Source organism: Ctenocephalides felis, unplaced genomic scaffold (assembly GCF_003426905.1).
Source record: "Ctenocephalides felis isolate EL2017-DRISC unplaced genomic scaffold, ASM342690v1 CF-g0.4_SCAFFOLD_03571, whole genome shotgun sequence".
Lineage (NCBI taxonomy): Eukaryota > Metazoa > Arthropoda > Insecta > Siphonaptera > Pulicidae > Ctenocephalides > Ctenocephalides felis.
In genome coordinates, this window is record NW_020539725.1 from 67,834,199 (window position 1) to 67,854,250 (window position 20,052).

A 20,052-nucleotide genomic window follows, 5' to 3' on the forward strand; every position below is an offset into this window, starting at 1 on the left:
AGATGTAGTTTACCCACTGCAAATCCAAATAAAAATAAAAATATGTTTTTTTTTTTCAAAATATGTATTTATTTCTGATGTTCCAGTACAAGATGTATACAATCTTCATATAGTTATTCTGTAAACTATAAAGTTTTTGAAAATAAATATATAAAGTAATAAAAGAAAAATACATAAATATTTTTATAGTATAGTGAGTTGTCTAATTGTCTATCATCTGGTGTGATTTCTGTTTTTTTGATTCACTGAAAAAATATTACAAAGTTTAAATAATAATTATTTGATTTGTTCCATGTTTTTGTAAGAGATGATAAAATAAATGCCACCAATATTTATTGCCATAATGGTTCCACGTTTATCTGCAAAAAAAGAAAAAAATTGTGAACACTTTTTCATTAATTTAATTGTTATAAAAAATGCCATGTGTCTGATTTTTCAACGAAATATATAATCTAAGTGATGTCTTCCCAAAAATTATTTGCTTTTATAAATCATTCTAAAAAATAATTTAAAATTTCTGGATTGTTCAGCAATTTGATTTAAGGACAAATAGACCATTTACCACTAGTTTCTCAAATAAACCTCTCGGTTGGTAATTTAGTAGAAATAAGCAAATTTTACAAAAAACTTCTTGGACATCTTTGATTAATTTAAAAAAGACTGAGAGGCAAATCTGCCTTATAAAAGAGCGTTGTCATGGCAACGCTATCTTATGCATATTTATTGGTAGTGAAATCTAAAAATTTCTATTTTTTCGCTTGCTTTAAACAAGCAAGAAAGAATCTTACGATAACTGCATTATCGAAGATTTTATTATCAGAAGATTATTCCTTGATTGTCTATATGTAAAATACACCTGATCGGCAAGCAAATAGATTGACATTTTCTCAGTTTTCACTACCAAGAAACAAGCGTAAGAAAGCTATTTTATGAGGCAGAATTTCCCCATGATTCTAAAAGTCTATAAAGACTAAATTTATTTTCAAGCAGTGCCAAAAAAAATGGGATAACCTATTGTTTGACTAGAAATAAAAATAAAAGATGATTGGTAAATTTATTTATATTTATTTTCATATTTATTATCGAAGATTTTGTTATCAGAAGATTATTTTTTAATTGTCTATATATAAAATACACCTGATCGCCAAGCAAATAGATTGACATATTCTCAGTTTTCACTACCAAGAAACAAGCGTAAGAAAGCTATTTTATGAGGCAGAATTTCCCCATGATTCTAAAAGTCTATAAAGACTGAACTTATTTTTAAGCAGTGCAAAAAATGAGACAACCTGTTGTTCAACTAGAAATAAAAATAAAAGATGATTGGTAAATTTATTTATATTTATTTTCATATTTTGAAACATATTTTGTTTTAGACACACTATTATTTACTATCACTTGCATCACTATATTCACTTTTTTTCAGCATATATTTATATTTATTTATTTATTTATATATTATTTTCATATCTCAATCAGGCAGAGGTATCTGGTATGAGAGACTATGAAACAATTTGTTTATTTTATATATACATATCATTTGTCTATTTCATTATACTACAATATAATATTTATCATATTTAAAATATCTATTCAATCTTCAATTTTCTTATGATATTTCTTTATTTTTATTTTAAACTTGTCGTCATCATTGGTCATCTTAATATCGTTTGGCAATTCATTATATAATTTACTAGCGTTCCATATGACATTTCCCCTCAATTTAGTCTTTCTATTGTGTTCAATGTGAAAATTGTTTTGTTGTCTAGTGTAGTGTTACTTCGTTAAAGGCATAAACTTCACTTTCAAAACTTTCGTCTCCTTCAAATGACCATCAAAATCTTTATCAACAGCCACAAAATCCTGCATTTTACCCCGGGGTCCTACAGGCATCACCAATCTACCTCCAGGTTTAAGTTGATCTATCAAACTCTGCGGAACTTCCATTGCAGATGCACCTACATGAATTGCATTATAAGGCGCATACTTTGGGTAACCAAATCTACCATCCCCAGAAATTAGTACAATATCGTGCAACAACGTGCGATCATCTTGTTTCAAATTATTCCTGGCTATCCTAATCAATTCTCGTTGATTGTCGATACCGACAACTACACTTGTGTCATTTCTATCGTGGCCGTCCAGGTTTTTCAGCCTCGAAAAACAGGCTAGAAGATACCCACTTCCTGATCCTATGTCCAGGATGTTTTCTCCGTGTTTTATGAAGGGTTGGAGGAGTTCTAAGGCGTATGCGTGCATTGTTGGAGTACTTATGGTTGCTCCATGTGTTCCACGTTGAAGCCTTTGAGGTAAATCTAAGTAAGGATTTGTAGGGGAATAGAATTTGCGGTCTGTTTCCTGCATTACTTTTTCAACACGACTTGATCGTATGATGTTTGAGGATTTTAAGAGGGCTACCAGGTCTGTTTGGTGGGCAGGAGTTGGAGGTGATGCTCTTTTGGTAATTGTGTGGACCTGAAAGTTTAATAATTTGGTCTCGAAATGGATTTACACAAGTTGGTATAATTATAACTTTGTCAAGACAATTACTTGCTGAAGGATAATACATCTTGTGGGCTCTAGATATTGGTAATATCTATCAGAGATCATTAGTTAATAAATATAACTCTGGTCAAGAAAAATTCTTGCTGAGGGATACTGTTTCTAATGAAGCGTTTAAGGAGTCTAGATATTGGTAATGACGATCAGAGATCATTAGTTAATAATTATTACTCTGGTCAAGAAAAATACTGTTTATTGTGGAGCCCTTTAGGGCTCTAATTATTGGTAGAAATTAGGGTTTACGGTTTTAAAAACCGATTTTTTGGCGAAAGTTATGGAATTCGAAAACCGGTTCTTTAGTGAAAAGAGTCGGTTTCACTATATAAATGAAAAATGACAAATATAGACATATATAAAAAGATAGATGAAAGAGATTTGATTCTTAAAATCATATCGGTTCAATAGCATTTGATATCTTATCAGTCTGCAATGGTTTCCAGAAAGGCTTTGTATATATTAATTTAGATTTTTATACCTGAGTATATTTTAATTTAAATCAGTGTGACTTCTTCTTGAAAAAGTAACTTCCTCTACTCAAACTTAAAGATAAAATAGTTTCAAGCACAAATAAAAGAACGAAAAGCTTAGAATTATTATATCAGGCTTTAAAACCAATTAAGCATAATTTGGTAGCAAGTATGAGAGTATTTTCTATTTCAGTAGCAATTTGATAAACGTTCTCAGTTTTTTGAAATCATATTTTATTAAACAAAAAACAACAAGAAAAACAATTAGAATGTTTAAAATTAATTTATTAAAATTGCTCGAAACAGGCAATACCCGAGTTTAGCTTAATTGATATTAAAACTGAAATTGATATTAACAAGTATGTATCAACATGTAACTTTCCTTTCACTATCATAAAAATATTTTTATTCATATATGTAGAAATGATGCATGAATAACAAATAAATATTTTCAAAGTTATTTAATTAAGATTAAAAAAATTAAAATAATTTTGTTTACAATCCATAAAATTGAGCAATAAATAAATTCAGCCAAATACTGCTCTAAATCACACTAAATTTGCGGATAAATTACAGAATATTCGAGCAAAAATTTATTTTCTATATAAAATTCGAAAACCGGTTAAAACTGGTTTTTAGTAAAATTAAAATTCGAAAACCGGTTTTCTGAAATGTCGGTTTTTGTATAAACCCTAACAACAAGGAACTTTTTAATATAGGGTCATGCCAGTCACGTATATGGGACATAGAAAATAGTGTTCCTGCAGAAATGGAAAAAAAAAATATTTGACACACCAAGTTTCCTTGATAGATACATTTTTAACTAAATTATTTCTTTTTATTTTGTGTGTTTTATGATCCTATGAACTATCTACAACTAGCAGATTTTATTAAAATAAATAAATTTATACCTCTACATTGACATCTTCGGGATTTCCAAATCCTTGATCGTATTGTGGAACATCAAGTAAATATCCTAATTGTGGAGGAGTATGTCTGATGCATTCCCAAGGCTGCTTATGATGATCGCAGCCAATAAGTTCCTGCAATAAAAAAATCGTGAATTGGGATTCTACATTTTAAAAAGATATTTAATTTATATGTAATAGAAGTTACGATGAATTGCGAATTAAAAAGATGCTGACCAATTATCTTTACCAAGTCAGTCACTCTTGATGTCTACTTTTTGATCAGTAATTTTTTTTTTTTGATAATGGCAGATAATTGGGTTAAATTAGGTGACCTGGTGATTTCATAAACGTCTTCAAGAGATTCCATGGAGCAATTCTGCCTCATAACATAACCTTGTCATGACAACGTTTTCTTATCTTATATATAAAAATGAATAGCAAAATGTGTTGTTAAGCCCTTAACTCAACAACGCCGGGACCAATTTGGACAATTATTTTTTTAAAATGTTCATTGAAGTCCAAGGATGGTTCTTACGGCGAGAAAAAATCGAATAATTGCCGGCCCTAAAAACAGCCATTTTCTTTTTTTCATACAAACGTTTTCTAACTAAAACGTAGAATCAATTTGAACTCTATTGCTATTATATAAAGTTTATATTAAATTACAAGCACTCACTGTATACTTCTTCCAAACAAATATTCAGATTTTGATAAGTTTTCTAAAGTTTGTTAAGGAAATTTTCTAGGATGTATGTGATTATAAAGTACTGGGATTTATTTGCAATATTGTAGAAATAAATGGAAAAAAATGCAAAAAACGGCATGTCATTGTTTGCATCGAAAATAAATGAAAACTATCATCTGCCAAAAATTTCAATTTTCTTATGAATCTAGACAATATTAGAATATGTATAATAAATTTATGATTATGAAAAAGAAAAATGAAATGTCTATATTATTAATGCCAAGAAGCAGCTGAGATCTGCCAGAAATTAAAATAATATAAAATGCAGTATATGTATGGCAGATTGAACGATACACATATGAACAGGATATGACAAATATAATTCACTTACAATAAGAAATTAAGTAATAATCAGTGCCGGTCCTACCTTTAATGCGATGCATGCGAAAAATAGGAGCGCACGCCTTAGGGGGCGCCAACACAAGATTCGGATATTAAAGTTATCAATATAGTTTTTTTTAAAATATATAATTTCTTAGCATCTTTTACTAATCTTTACAATACAATATTTTTAAAATTCGTAAAATTTTCACTTTATAACAACAAATGTGTAACATACAATTTGGCTCTCACGATACCGATTAGGAGAAGTTTGAGATGCAATTTTGGATATCTTAAATAATAAAAAATTAAATGAATCTAATCCAACATGAAGTACCAGTGTTATGTTATGGTTATGGTCAAGTTATACTGTTTAAAAGTCTTCAATTTCCAATATAGTGTGGGAATTGAGACTCATCATTTTATTTAAAGCAGTTCTACATTTAACAGCCGCACATATTATTATATAAATGTATAAGCATTTTGGCGTGAAGAGTAATTTAAAAAACAATAATTATTATTTTTAGGTAAACGGTAAATATTAGTATATTATATTAAAAAAATGTAGACATGTGTACAGGACAACGTCTGTCTGGTCATCTAGTAAATAAATATTTTCATAGTTTTACTATCAGGAAACAATTATAAAAAGGCGTTGCCATGACAACGTTATGTTATGAGATATAATTGCACTATCAAAAATAGTATAGTCTTTCAATTGAGATTACTATCAATTACAATCAATTACTTACCCTCGACGATTGATAACTCGAACCTCCCGAAGAAGATCCACCAGGTCGTCCATAACCCGGAGATTGATTCTGCTGATTTTTCGAGTTTGTTTGCTCTTTGGGGCTCCAGTGTCCTGCCAGGATTTCTTGCGAATCGCAAAGGTCGGTTGGGACGCAGATTCCGTCCCTGTTTCGGGCTGTCCCTGTGGTACAGATGCAACCGGCTCGGCAATCTCGGCCTAGGGCATCTTTCTTGACGCCCTCTGAGGTAATAAAGGATAATGAAATATTATTAGTAAATGTTTTGGAGTATGTAAAGGGGATTGGTGGAACTAAAGGTATTCGATGAGGTTGAATTCTTTTTAAGTTTCCAAAGAAAAAATGTTTTTGGACCAAAAAATCGACTTGCTGATTTTTAGTTTTCTCGACAATAGATTAAATTTGCTGTATCTGTGTGTGCGAGTGTGTACTTTTGAAACTCAACTATTTTGAAATAGCAACTATTGGTATTTTGCTTTGGGGCAAGTTACATAAACTTTCTGATATGTATAAATAATCGACTTAATCAATAAAATATAAATTAATTTATGAGTAATTAAAACTATTCCGAGTGAATTTATTACACATAATTGAAAACGAACGAACACGTTAACTCGGAGTATATTCTAGAAGCAAATTTTCAAAAATCAACAATTGTTTTAAGTGAATCGTTTAATTTTAACAAACGTCAAAAAAACTAATCATTTTCTCAAACTTTGATGAATTTTTGAAATTAAACTACTTGTCGTAAGGCCGTAATATTACAGCGAGTTTTATAAGACCATGATATATATCGATAAAAAAAAGTTCCATAAAAATCGGCTTAATTTTTTTTCAACAGTTAATTACAAGAAAACGGCTCGGCAGATTTTCTCCTAAAACTAATCAGTATCATTCCGAACTAATATCCTTCGAACAGTTTTTGATTTTTCAAAATCGATTTGATAGTATGAGCTTGAATATGGACGAAACGTTTAACACTTTTTTCCAAATTACAAAGAAACGGCTTGGCAGATCGTCGCGCAAAACTGAGAAACGATACTCCTCATCGAGATACATCGAATGGCTTTTAAATTTTTGAAATCGATTCAGGCGTTTAAGTCTAAAGTCTAATTTTAACAAACGCCAAAAACATCACTAATTTTTGTGAATTTTGGCGAATTTTCAAAGTTAAACGACTTGTCTTAGGACTATATTTTTTTTAGTATTATCTTGAAAACCATTATATCTTTTGTCAAAAATTTATAAAAATAGTAAAAAAAAAATTTCAACAGTTACAAGAACAGTTAATTACAAGAACTTGTACCAACAAATCTTTACCAAAAACTAATCAGGTTGATTCCTAACCAAAATCAATCGAACGGTTTTTGAATTTTTAATATCGATTTTACTTTTTTTCTATTTACAAAGAAACGGCTCGGCCGATCGTAGCGCAAAACTGGCAAACGATAGTCCTCATCGAGATACATCGAATGACTTTAAAATTTTTGAAATCGGTCCAACCGTTTTTGAGAAAGCGTCGATTTACGGCAAAAAATCTGTTCATATACTCACACACACACACATTGACCTGCGCTCTATGGAAAGAGAAAGGTCGAATGGAACTTCCATTACTTAAAAGATGAATATAAAACAAGTTAAGAATTATAACATTCTAGATCCTCCCCCCACGAAGTAATGCCTAACGGCGGTTTCCGTGGGGACCAGAGGCAAGGGCAAAACGGAGGTTTTAGTCGGTATTATACCAGAGCGGTATAGAGTCCGACATACCCAGACAGAAGACCAGTCTGGGAAAAAACACATACGCACACATACGAGGTGTGTTCAAAAAGTACCCGGAATTACTAATAATTAAATTTCGCGGGTCTGGAGTGTCTGATTGTCAAAATTTTTTTTTATTGTGTTGGTATACATGCCCCTAAAGTATGATGAAATTTTCAGCTATATTCACTGTTTACTTTGTCTGTGGTAGTCGCTAAGGTTCGACGTGTTTTTCTGAGCTCGGCGATTTTTACAATGGAAGAATTGAAAAGTCAAAGAATTTGTATTAAATTTTGCGTAAAAAATGAAATAAAGTGTAACAAAGTGTGTGAAATGTTACGTGCCTATGGTGCCTATGGTGAGTCTGCTATGAAAAAAACAAGTGTTTACGAGTGGTATAAGCGTTTCCAAGATGGCCGCGAAGACGTTGAAGATGACGAACGCTCCGGTCGACCCAGCACGTCAACAAACGATGAAAATGTGAAAGAAGTGGAAAAAATGGTTATGAATGATCGCCGAATCACAATTAGAGAAGTTGCTGATGAAGTTGGCATATCAATTGGCTCATGTCATAACATTTTTTCAATGTTGTTGCACCACGATAACGCACCTGCTCACTCGTCGTTGCTTGTTCGTAATTTTTTGGCCAAAAACAATACCGTAGTCATGCCCCAACCTCCATATTCACCAGATATGGCTCCGTGTGACTTTTTCCTATTCCCAAAGTTGAAGAGACCCATGAAAGGACGGCGGTTTTCCTCGATTGAAGAAATAAAGGCCGAATCGCTGAGAGTGCTCAAGGACATATCAAAAAGTGAATATCAAGAGTGCTTCGAAAATTGGAAAAAACGCTGGCATAAGTGTATTATATCTGGGGGGGACTACTTTGAAGGGGACCACATTAATGTAGACGAATAAATAAATATTTTTTTGAAAAAACAAAAATTCCGGGTACTTTTTGAACAGACCTCGTACATACATCCATTTTTTCTAAGGTATGCCAAAATGTTCAGAAACCTTTGAAACGTAAAGATATATAAAAGTTTTCATTTTCGATTTTATTTGCGATTACTATAACTTGCCCTACGGGAGGTTAATAAATTTAACCACAAACATTACCTTGTGCTTTGTCTTCGGGTTTTTGAGAATCATCCGTGTTTCCAGACTCCTCTTCATTTGTACCTTCACCTTCTCCAACATTTTCTTCTTCGACTTCTGCATTTGGCTCCTCATCTCCTTCACCTTCTCCACCGCCTTCACCATCATCATCTCTTTTCCTCCTTTTTTTATTTTCATCTTCACCCCCTTCACCTCCTCCTTCACCTTCACCACCTTCACCGCCTTCGCCTCCTTCACCGCCCTCGCCTCCTGCTCCATCTTCTGGTGCCACAGTCGTCGTTTCTTCTCCAGATTCTGCTCCTTCGGGTTTCATGTCTGCACAAAGGGCGGCGAGGAACTCCCTTTGAAGGGGCGGCGGCGGCGGAGTAGGGACACAATCCATCCTCTTTCTGATGTCGAAGAGGTCTTCGCAATGTGTGTCGCATTCGGCATGACATTCGGCGTAGACCTCGTTGTAACCGGGACATTTTAAATCAGCTAAGGGATAAAGGATAGTTGGGTTAGTTATAGAAAGACACAGATAATGATCCATCAGCATTATTTTGAAAAATAAGTAAAGTGTGGTATTTCTTGAAAAAATGCTATTTTAAAGTAGGGGGCAAATTAGGTGAAACCAGCTATTGTCTTAAGTTGGGCAAGAGATAAATAGCCACATCGTGAAATTTTTAACGAAAGTATTTTTTCGTAGTTGTTTTGGTTTTGAGCACTGTTGTTTAGTTCACGATACCTGAATATAATTTTTAGGTGTACGCGATTTAATATTTTTATAAGATATATATTTATTTTTAAGCTAGATTTTACGTTTCCTATACAACCTCTAAAAAATCTTACATTATTTGGGGTCAAAATGACCACCTAAACCTTTACACTGACAAAAGGGTAAAATATAGGAGAAGTAGTAAATAAAAAAATGAAATAAGTTAAAAATGCAAGTTACAAGAGATATATTAAATCAATTGGTAATCCAATTATGAGACAGGTAGTAGATGGTCGACCGATGGGTTGCATTTTGTTAACATTAACAAATAGGGAAACTAATTCCTGTGCAAAAATTGATTATTTTCCTAAAATTTTACACTTACTAATATAAATATTAAATTTGTTTTATTTGGCAGATTTGCCTAATGTGGTAGATTTGTCTAATTTGGTAGATTTGTCTGAATTGGTAGATTTGTGTAATTTAGTAGATTTGTCTAATTTGGTAGATTTATCGCATTTAGTAGATTTGTCTAATTTGGTAGATTTGTCTGAATTGGTAGCTTTGTCTAATTTGGTAGATTTGCTATATTTGGTAAATTTGCCTAATTTGGTAAATTTGTCAAATTTGGTAGATTCGTCTCATTTGGTAGATTTGCTTAATTTGGTAAATTTTCCTAATTTGGTAAATTTGTCAAATTTGGTAATTTTGTCTCATTTGGTAGATTTTTCTAATTTGGTAAATTTGTCTCATTTGGTAGATTCGTCTAATTTGGTAAATTTGTCTAATTTGGCAAATTTGTGTAACTTAGTAGATTTGCCTAATTTGGTAAATTTGTCTAATTGGGTAGATTTGTCTAATTGGGGAGATTTGTCTAAGTTGGTATCATTGTCTGAATTGGTAGAGCTGTCTAATTTCGTAGATTTGTTTAATTTGGTAGATTTATCTCATTTAGAAGATTTATCTCCTTTAGTAGATTTGTCTAATTGGGTAGATTTGCCTAAATTGGTAGATTTGTCTGAATTGGTAGATTCATCTAATTTGGTGAACTTGTCTAATTTGGTAAATTAATCTCATTTAGTAAATCTGTGTAATTTGGTAGATTTACCTAATTTGGTAAATTTCCTAATATTAGCCAACGAATGAGTTGCAATCTGATAACACAAGGTTAAGAAATTACATCACAATAAGAAGGAAAACTAAATCATTACTAAAAATCGATTATTCTCCTAATATTTTATGGTGAGATAGATATAGAATGGCCAACCAATGGGTTGCATTCTGATAAGATAAAAAATTATATCACAAAAATATAGCAAACTAATTCATATAAACTGATTTTATATAAAAATTGATGATTTTTCTAAAATTTCTTACTCACCAATTGGCCACCAAGTGGAAATAACTTAAATGATGACAAAGTTTGAAAATGGACAACCAATGGGTTGCATTCTAATAAATATAAGTTACGAAATTACATCACAATTTATCTGAATTGATACTAAATAAAAATTAATGACTCTTTAAAATTTTTCACTTACCTATAGGCCACCTAGTATATTTCTTTCCATCCACAAAGTTGATTTTAAAAAAACACAACAAAAAACATACTTTTAACCATCCATCCATTTTATTATTTTTTTCTGAAATTTTAAAATTCTAAAAAAAATGTTTTTATTTTTTTTTTTTTGGTAATTAATTCAATATCCAATTCTGCACTGAAAATAGCAAAAATTTCCACCAGCTTTTATAAGTTGGCAGAAACATTTTTTTGACGCAAATAATTGAATTTAATTGTTAGATTAGAAAATTGTTTGTTAAATATCTTTTGTTTTTAATTGTTTTGTTTAGCAAAAGAATTTATTTAGATTGCCACACCTATTTTTCCGGAGAAATTAATAATAGTTAATAATAATAAAAATTTATAGCTAATTGTTTTCCGTTTACGTATTTAATTTTGAATGGTCTATTGTAATGGACTCTTTTAATCCTAAATACTATTTGGAAAAGAACTTCAACTTTTATATTGTTCACCATTCTTATGAAATAAAACAAAGTACAATTTTGTTTATCTTTTTATTATTTATTTATTTATCTTCTACACTATCGTAGTATTCATCAGCATCAAAATCTTTCAAAGGAGTTTTATGGACTCCAAAAAGTTTTCCTGCTTTTTTCTTAGATTTGTTAACATCGGAAGGTGCAGAAAATTTAGGACGTTCGCACAAATTGGTTGGAACACAAACGTTGTCCAAATTTCGAGCAGTTCCTAGAAAATTAGAAGAGAATATTAGATTTGTTTTATAGAACACATTTGTCTAATTTGGTAAATATGCCTAATTTGGTAGATTTGTCTAATTTGGTAGATTTGCCTAATTTGGTAGATTTGCTTAATTCTATAAATTTGTCCTATTTGGTAGATTTGTCTCATTTGGTACATTTTTTTCATTTGATACATTTATCTAATTTGGTAGATTTATCTAATTTGATAGATTTATCTCATTTGGTAAATTTGCCTAATTTGGTAGATTTGCCTAATTTGGTGAACTTGTCTCATTTGGTACATTTGTCTAATTTGGTAGATTTCCCTAATTTGGTAAATTTCTCTAATTTGGTGGATTTGTCCCATTTGGTAAATTTTCCTAATTTGGTAGATTTGCCTAATTTGGTAAATTTGTCCGATTTGGTAGATTTGTCTAATTTGGTAGATTCGTCTAATTTAGTACATTTGCCTAATTTGTTAGATTCGTCTAATTTTCTTAATTCAAAATGTGTGTAATTAATTTGAGCTTTCTCTAATTTGGTAGATCTGATAGGTCTGATATTTAACTAAATTTACATTTTCAATTGATTTGATCAATTTTGTAAATTTTATTTATTTAACCTATTTATCAAATTTCACAAATTTGGCACATTTGATAGAATTAAAGTACTTTGAATTCTTTGATTTGTGATATAACAGAACTTTGATAAATTTAGACGCAATTCATGATTGAAAGTGACAAAATAACAGATTTGTTGATCAAAATAACTTTGACTAGAGAAACGATAGTCCTCATCGAGATACATCGAATGGCTTTTAAATTTTTGAAATCGGTCCAGCCGTTTAGAACGTGAGAAAACGTCGATTTACGGCAAAAAATTTGTCACATACACACACACACATACTTTTTTCAAATTTGGTCTCATTCGATTCAGAATGGCTTGAAACGTCGAAAAGGAATATAAAATTAGCGAATCGGATTTTTTTATGAAAACGTAAACTTCTCCTTCGAGAACTTGAAAAAGAGTCCATTTACATGATATTCAATTACTTTTTTGCTTCTGTTTGAGATGTCAATTGAGTTAAAAAATTAGTTGCTAGTGACATTTTGTCCCGAATAATATGATTTGTTTATAACCCATCAGTTTTCCTGATGACAACTTTTATACCTGTTTATCTATCCACCTGTTAATCTGTCTACCTGTGTTCCTGTATAGCTGTCTACCTGCTTACTTTTCTAACTTTATACCTTATCTATTTTTATGGCTGGATTTCTACAATTTTACCATGACAATTATCCTTCCGTTAGTTTTTTATTAGTTGTCATAAATTAAATCACAAATATCGATTTTCTTACATTATACGACCAATGGCGTCAATTCTGTTCAAATGATGTCATCGGTCTATGACAAACCAGAATTTACGCAAATCAGGTGTAACCAACTTCCTTAGTTTTATATTATGGAATGACACCTCAGGCGCGCCTAAAGAAGTTCTACTTCAAAATAAATTGAAGACTGCCTGCTTATTGGACATATTGGACAGTTAAACCAAATTAGTAGTTATCCAGAATAAACAGTTGGACGACTAGTAAAACATAATGACCAAATTAGTCATAGTGACCAATTCGACAATTTAACGAAAGAAATGAAATATCAGGTTTTACAAATGACATTTGTTGGATTGAGAGTAAATTGGCAAAGTAATTTCACTTCATTTTGACTGTAAAAATGGATGAATTTTATTACCTGTGGCACAGATACATCCAGGTGTGCAGATTTTTGGATTGCAGACCATTCTCAGCAAAATTTTTGATACATCTTCACATTGAATGTCGCAATGGGCATCGCAACTGCTGTAAACCTCATTGTAACCAGGACACATTTTATCTAGAGAAAGAAAAAATAAATAATAAAAATCATATCGAAAACAGTCTATGTCTAGTCAGTTTATTTTAAAAAATATTTTTTTATAATACGAACCTCGTATAGCTGCAGATACAAAGTCGACATTTGTTGACCAGAATTGTAAATATATAAAAAATAATATTGTATAATAGGACATTGTTAAAAGTTTTCGAATACTTTATCGAATTCTTGGGACTATGTGCGTTTATATACAGATAGGCAGGTTGACAGGGACGAATTGGAAAATTTGGTAAAATCAATGCAAAATCATAGTCTTGGATGGAATTAAAACGTGTAAAAATGATAAGGCAGATAGAGAATGGGAACCAATGGGTTGCATCATAATAATTCACAACATCACAACAACATAGAAAACAAAGTGTCTGGGCGTGTTTCCATACATAATTGGCCCCACCCTGGTGTTTAAATCATTTTGATGCCATTTTATAGGTATTTTCAAGAAAATTCGAAATACCAAATTTCAGTACAAATAGAATGGCGTTAACAGTTTTTCGATATCTCTCATATTTGCGACAAGAAGTGAGTTTGAAAAAAGGGGCCACTTTCACATGTTTTCACTGATATCTCGGCCAAATGATGAGCTACAGATTTGAAATTTGTTATTTCGAATTTTCTCAAAAATACCTATAAAATGGCATCAAAATTATTTAAATACCAGTGTGAGGCCAATTCTGTATGGAAACACGCCCACACCCTTTATATAAACTGATTTCATACAAAAATTAATTTTTCTAAAGTTTTTTAGGCCACCTAGTATATATATTTTCATCAACAAAGGCTTCAAAAAACACAAGAAAAATATATTCACCAGATGTACATCCATTTTAGTCATTCTTCATGGACTTCCAATAATAATTTCTTTTTGACTTTGAGACATATTTACAGAAATGCACAAAAATAATATATAATAAATATTACACTATATTCAATAAAAACGTTTTGACACTTGACATCATTTTGCAGCCTGAACCCGAAGAAAAAGACAAAAATTAGGAAAAATTTAATTTTTGATAAAACATAATAATTGAAATTTAAAACTATAATTATATAAACAAATAAACAGTATGAATTTTGTACGATAGAAAATTAAATGTGTTTTTTGGTGTGTTGACACAAATTTTGCGTCAAAACGTATTCATAAAAATATTTTAATATCCATTATAATTTTGGACGATTTATTTAAATATATTTCAACTTCGAAGTATTTTTATCATAGGTGTTCAAAGGCAGGTTCATGATTACAATTCATTTATGACATTTTGTTCCTTTGTTTAAATTAAAATTTATTCTGGGTAAACTACGGTCCTGTTTAAACAATTATTATTACATAATTAATTAGTTAATTAGTCGCTAGTAAAATTTTATAACCAGTCTCTCAAAACATCTTAAATTAAAACAAACTTGTTTTTAATATTTGCAACTGATAATGATTATTTTTCAAGAACATTTTTTACTATAATAATTTGGCAAATTTAAAATTGTTATTTGTAACTAATGTAAATTTAAACCTTAAATTTATTGGTATCGATTTTTTCTTTTTTAAAATATTGTATATTTGTTTTGTTTTAAATATTTTTAATTCATAAAGTTTTTGTTCATTATTAATTAATTTGTAATGTTTGTGTATATAAATATCAAAGGCTTAAAAATAAATAAGTATGTGATTTAAAAAGTTGTGAAAACTATTCAAAAACAAGCACAAAAATTAAAAAAATATAATAAATAATAATAATGAAAGTTATAATAATAAATAAAAAAATATAACAAATAAAAAATATTTTAATCTACATTTATTAAAAACTATTGAATTGCATTACATTCTTATTTTTTCATTCACATTTTGAAATTTAAACCTAAAACTTAAAACTTAAAAAAAAATTAACACATAATTTTTTTAAAAAAAAATTAACACATAATTTTAAAAAAAAAATTAACACATAATTTTTTTAAAAAAAAATTAAATATCGAAATTATTTAAAAAAATCGAACACCTCAATATTTGACAATAACAAATTTAAGTATAGTATTTAAAAAAAATCGTACAAATAAAAACAATTAGAAAAACAATATTGTTATTAACACAAAAATTGAGCAAAACAACTACATTCCAAAGAACTAAATTATTTATATAATTTACTGAGTGAAATTTACTTCTAATTTTTTTGTAATAAAAGAAAAAATACATAGGATACATATAATACTGGCGTTTTACAGTATTATACAAAAATATCAATTTGGATAAAGTACAAATACATTAATCAGTAATTTATGCTTCATAAATTTTAATATTTATTTTATCAATTTCAAAACCAAAGTATAACAGTAAACGTTGCATGAAACATTAAATACTAAAATGATAAATTTTTTGTAACACACAAATTTTAGTTTTAGTTTTTAGAAAACATTCAGCAAACCAAACACATACTGTTCAAAAAAAATAATATTAAAATCATGTTGTCGAGAAATATTTTGATAATTACTATATTTATATACATGGGGTTTATTTTTGAAGTCAATTGTCAAGGTAAAATATTTAAGTATTAGTATTTTTTGTATTTAACACGTTAATTGCCATGTCAGTCATATGTGTCTGACGCTAAAGAGGAGAAAAAAACAGTTTTAATAAGGGCCATGTCAGTCATATATATGTGACATAAAAAACTTTAGGCAAAAAAAACTTCTTAGATACATTTTTAGCAAAATTATGTAATAAAGTTACCATGGCCCTTTTGAAAAGTTTTCTGATATTACTGTGGCAATTAACGTGGTAATAAACTGACTTTTATATAAAATATTTATATATCAAATTAATTTTGTACGTGTATAAATATGACAATTCTATGTCTGTGCCAGGACTCGAACCGAGTGTCCCTGGCGTGTGAGTCAGGTATGCTACTGGCTGAGTAATTTAAATAAATTCTATTCTAAATTCTATTTAATTCTAATCCAACAAATAAAATGACAATTGTATATCTGTGCCAGGACTCGAACCGAGGATCCCTGGCATGTGAGTCGGGCACGCTTCTGACTGAGCTATTTCCGACACGATATTTATGTGGAAAATTAATATTATCATTTTATTTTTAATTGTTAAATATTGTTTTTCACTGATATCCTGAGAAGATTGTTCTAAAATATTATAGGCTTACAAAAAGTTTGTTTAATTATTAAAATTAAGTAAAATCTGAAATATTAGGTCATGCACCGTGTATGTCTTAAGCTTTTGTTATAATTCATTTATTTTATGTATTTATATTTAGATTTGCTAAATTTATATTGGGTTATTAATTAGGAAGATCATTTACATATATGAGAAAGTTCATGCAACTTGCCTTAAGTTCAAATGCCACTCACGCCTTGTTAACTGGTTACAATTACCTTAAAAATCAACTTTTTTTGCATTTACCAGTTGCACAAATTTGGTCAAATTCGTAAATTGTTAGAGCAAAATTTTCAACTTATCATCAAGTTCTGTTGACCAAGTTGATAACAATTACTCATAGTTAATAGTGTCATTTTTCCGTATAAATACTTTGTTAAAACAAATTTGTGATAATCACCTTATACAATTTTGGACAAGCTGATGACAACCTTTGTTAAACAAGCTGATGACAATTACTCCAATCATTTATCTTTCAGGATCTTGCCAAACTATCTTCGAAATGCCATCGACCTGCAGTTTCCCCTGTGATCTAAAATGTTCCCAAAATCAACCCGTCGAACTGGCATGCCCTTACAACTGCACCCTGAAACAAGATTGCATCTGCATCCCCGAATTCGCCAGAGACGAAGACAACGAATGCATCCCCTTGATGCAATGTCCTTCGGTTGCTGATCCTTTGAAAAAGTTTTCTAGCATGACATCCTTGTACATGAGGATTTTTGTTAGACACCTGAATGCCATCATGTATCCTTATGATCATTCCAAATATTGTCATGATTGTAGTGCATATCCTTCGACCTATAGCCTTGTTGATCCTTCTCGTTACAAAAGTGTAGTTGGTCATAGTCATGGGTATTTGACTCCTATTTTTGAGCCTAATCCTCATCCTCCGGAGTTTTATAATGATGTCAATGATCCTAAAGGGTATTATGCAGTTGAGAATGTTTAAGAAGATAGATGAGATTTTGAGGAAAAATGTTGGCAAATGTTTGTGATGATTTTTGGAGACAATAAAATTTTGGCAATGTTTTTTGTTTATTTATTTTTCAGGTTGGATTAGGTTCTAAGATATGCATCCATAATTGTTTTTACTGCTTTTTTTTGCATGAGTTTTGTTAAATGTTCGAATAATTTGTGAAATTATCAGAATTTTGTACAAACTAACAAAAATTTTGGAAAAATTCTAAAAGTGTTTACATAATTGCAGAAAGTTTTGTAATTGGATCATTTGTTAGTCACATTATACTACAATTTCTAAACCTTTGCTGTAATTTTTAAAATCTTAATAAAATTGTACAATTTTGAAATTTCTACTACAATTTTGAAACTTGTCACGTTTTTGAAACTTTTGTTACACCTTCGAAAAGTCTTGTACAATTTTGGAGCTTCTACTGCAATTTTTATGCTTCAGCTAAAGTTTCTGAATTTTTGCTACAATTTGTAAAATTGTGCTTCGAATACAAAACTTCTGCATACATTTTCTGAATTTCTGAAAATTTTAATAATTATTCTACAACTTTGAATCTTTGACGAAAATTCTGAAAATTTTAATAAAATTACAGCTTTGGAACTTCAATTTTACAATTTTGAAATTTTTGTCATGGTTTTGAACTTTTGAACAATTATGAAACGTCTGCTACAATTATGAAATTTCTGTTATGGTTTTGAAAATTTTGTTAAACATTGGAAAAATCTACTACAATTTTATAGCATCTACTACAATCTTTATACTTCAGCAGAAGTTTCTGAACTTTTGCTACATAACTAAACGTTTGTTACAATTTTGAAAAATTCAAAAACCTTTTACAAATATAATACTTTCGCCACGATTTCTGAATTTTTGCTACAATTTTGAACATTTTGCTACAATTCTAAAAAATGTAAGAAACTAGAAACTTTTACTAGGATTTTGAAACTTCAGTTAAGGTTTTAGCACATTTGCTACACCTTGAAAAAAATATTGTACTTACAACTTTGGAGCATTTACTACATTTTTTATATTTCACCTAAAGTTGTAAAACTTTTGCTATCATTTCCAAACTTCATTTATATATCTCGTATATATATATACATATATATATATATATATATATATATATATATATATATAAAACTTCTACAATTTTAAAATTTTTACTACGATTCTGAAACTTCTGTTTTGGTTTTATAACTTTTGTTATACATTGGAAATTTTTGAGCATCTACTGAACTGCTGATTTCTGTAATTGTGCTAAATTTTTACAATTTCTGCTAAATTTTTGAATCTTTTGATACAATTTTGAAGATTTCAATATACCTTCCACAGGGAATTCCAAGGAATTTTCGTTAGTATTTCAAAAAATTTAAAAAAAATTCTACAATTTTGAAATTTTTGCTACGATTTTAGAACATTTAGAAAAGCTTAGAAAAATCTTTAATTGAAAAAATTGCTACCATTTCGAAAATTTTGATGAATTTTTTACAATTTCAAAATGTCTATTACGTTTTTGAAACTTTTGTTATAATTTTTGCACATTTGTTATACCTTGAAAAAATATTGTTTTAAAATGTTATACTACAATTTTGGAGCAGCTACTAAAATTTTCATACTGCAGCTAAAGTTTTGAAACTTTGGCTACCATTTCTGAATTTTGTCTACAATTTTAAAACTTTTTTTACGATTTCAGAAATTTTAAAACTTCTACGATTTTAAAAGATTTATCACATCTAGGGAAAATTCTCTATAATTTTGAAAAATACTGCAATTTTTATACTAAAAATTTGAAACTTTTGCTATAATTTTTAAAATTCTTCAACAATTTTGGAACTTTTTTTAGGATTTCAAAAATTTAAAAACCTTCAATTTTGAAAAATCTGAAACATTTGTTACAACTTTGAAATATATTCTACAATTTTGAAACGTTTACTATAAGTTTGATACATCTGCTACGATATCTGAACAATTTTCTACAATTTTGAAACTTTTGAAACATATTTGTTACATCTTGGAAAAATCTTATACAATTTTGAAACATATACTACAAATTCTGAAAATTTGGATTGGAAAAACTTCTGCTACGATTTTGAAAATTCTGTTGCGGATTTGCTGTAACTTGTAAAAAATCTTCTACAAAAAAATTAAAACTTTTGCAGTAGATTTAAAACTATTTTTACCTTTAAAAATTATAGAACTATTATAGTTACAATTAGGATACAAAAAAAATAATGGCTAAAGTAAAAACAAGCAAGAAATGGCAGTTTTGTTTAAACCTTGATTCAATATTATCTTGTTTTAGGAGTTGATTTATCAAAAGAAATTTTATCGATATGCAATGCTTCAGCTACAAAACACGATTTTTTATCTTC

At 29.5% G+C, this 20,052-nt stretch overlaps 1 protein-coding gene across 1 annotated transcript; it reads right to left on the bottom strand.

Moving 5' to 3' along the window:
* Positions 1 to 220: 220 nt before the first annotated feature.
* LOC113386598 lies at positions 221 to 11,049 on the bottom strand. The gene is made up of 6 exons (XM_026624368.1): positions 10,895 to 11,049; positions 8,657 to 9,133; positions 5,759 to 6,000; positions 3,941 to 4,072; positions 1,781 to 2,475; positions 221 to 359 (listed from the first exon to the last, which is right to left on the bottom strand). Exons 1-6 carry the CDS (start codon positions 10,980 to 10,982, stop codon positions 356 to 358), a joined length of 1,638 nt encoding a protein of 545 aa, XP_026480153.1. The 5' UTR covers positions 10,983 to 11,049; the 3' UTR covers positions 221 to 355.
* Between the last annotated feature and the right edge of the window lie 9,003 nt (positions 11,050 to 20,052).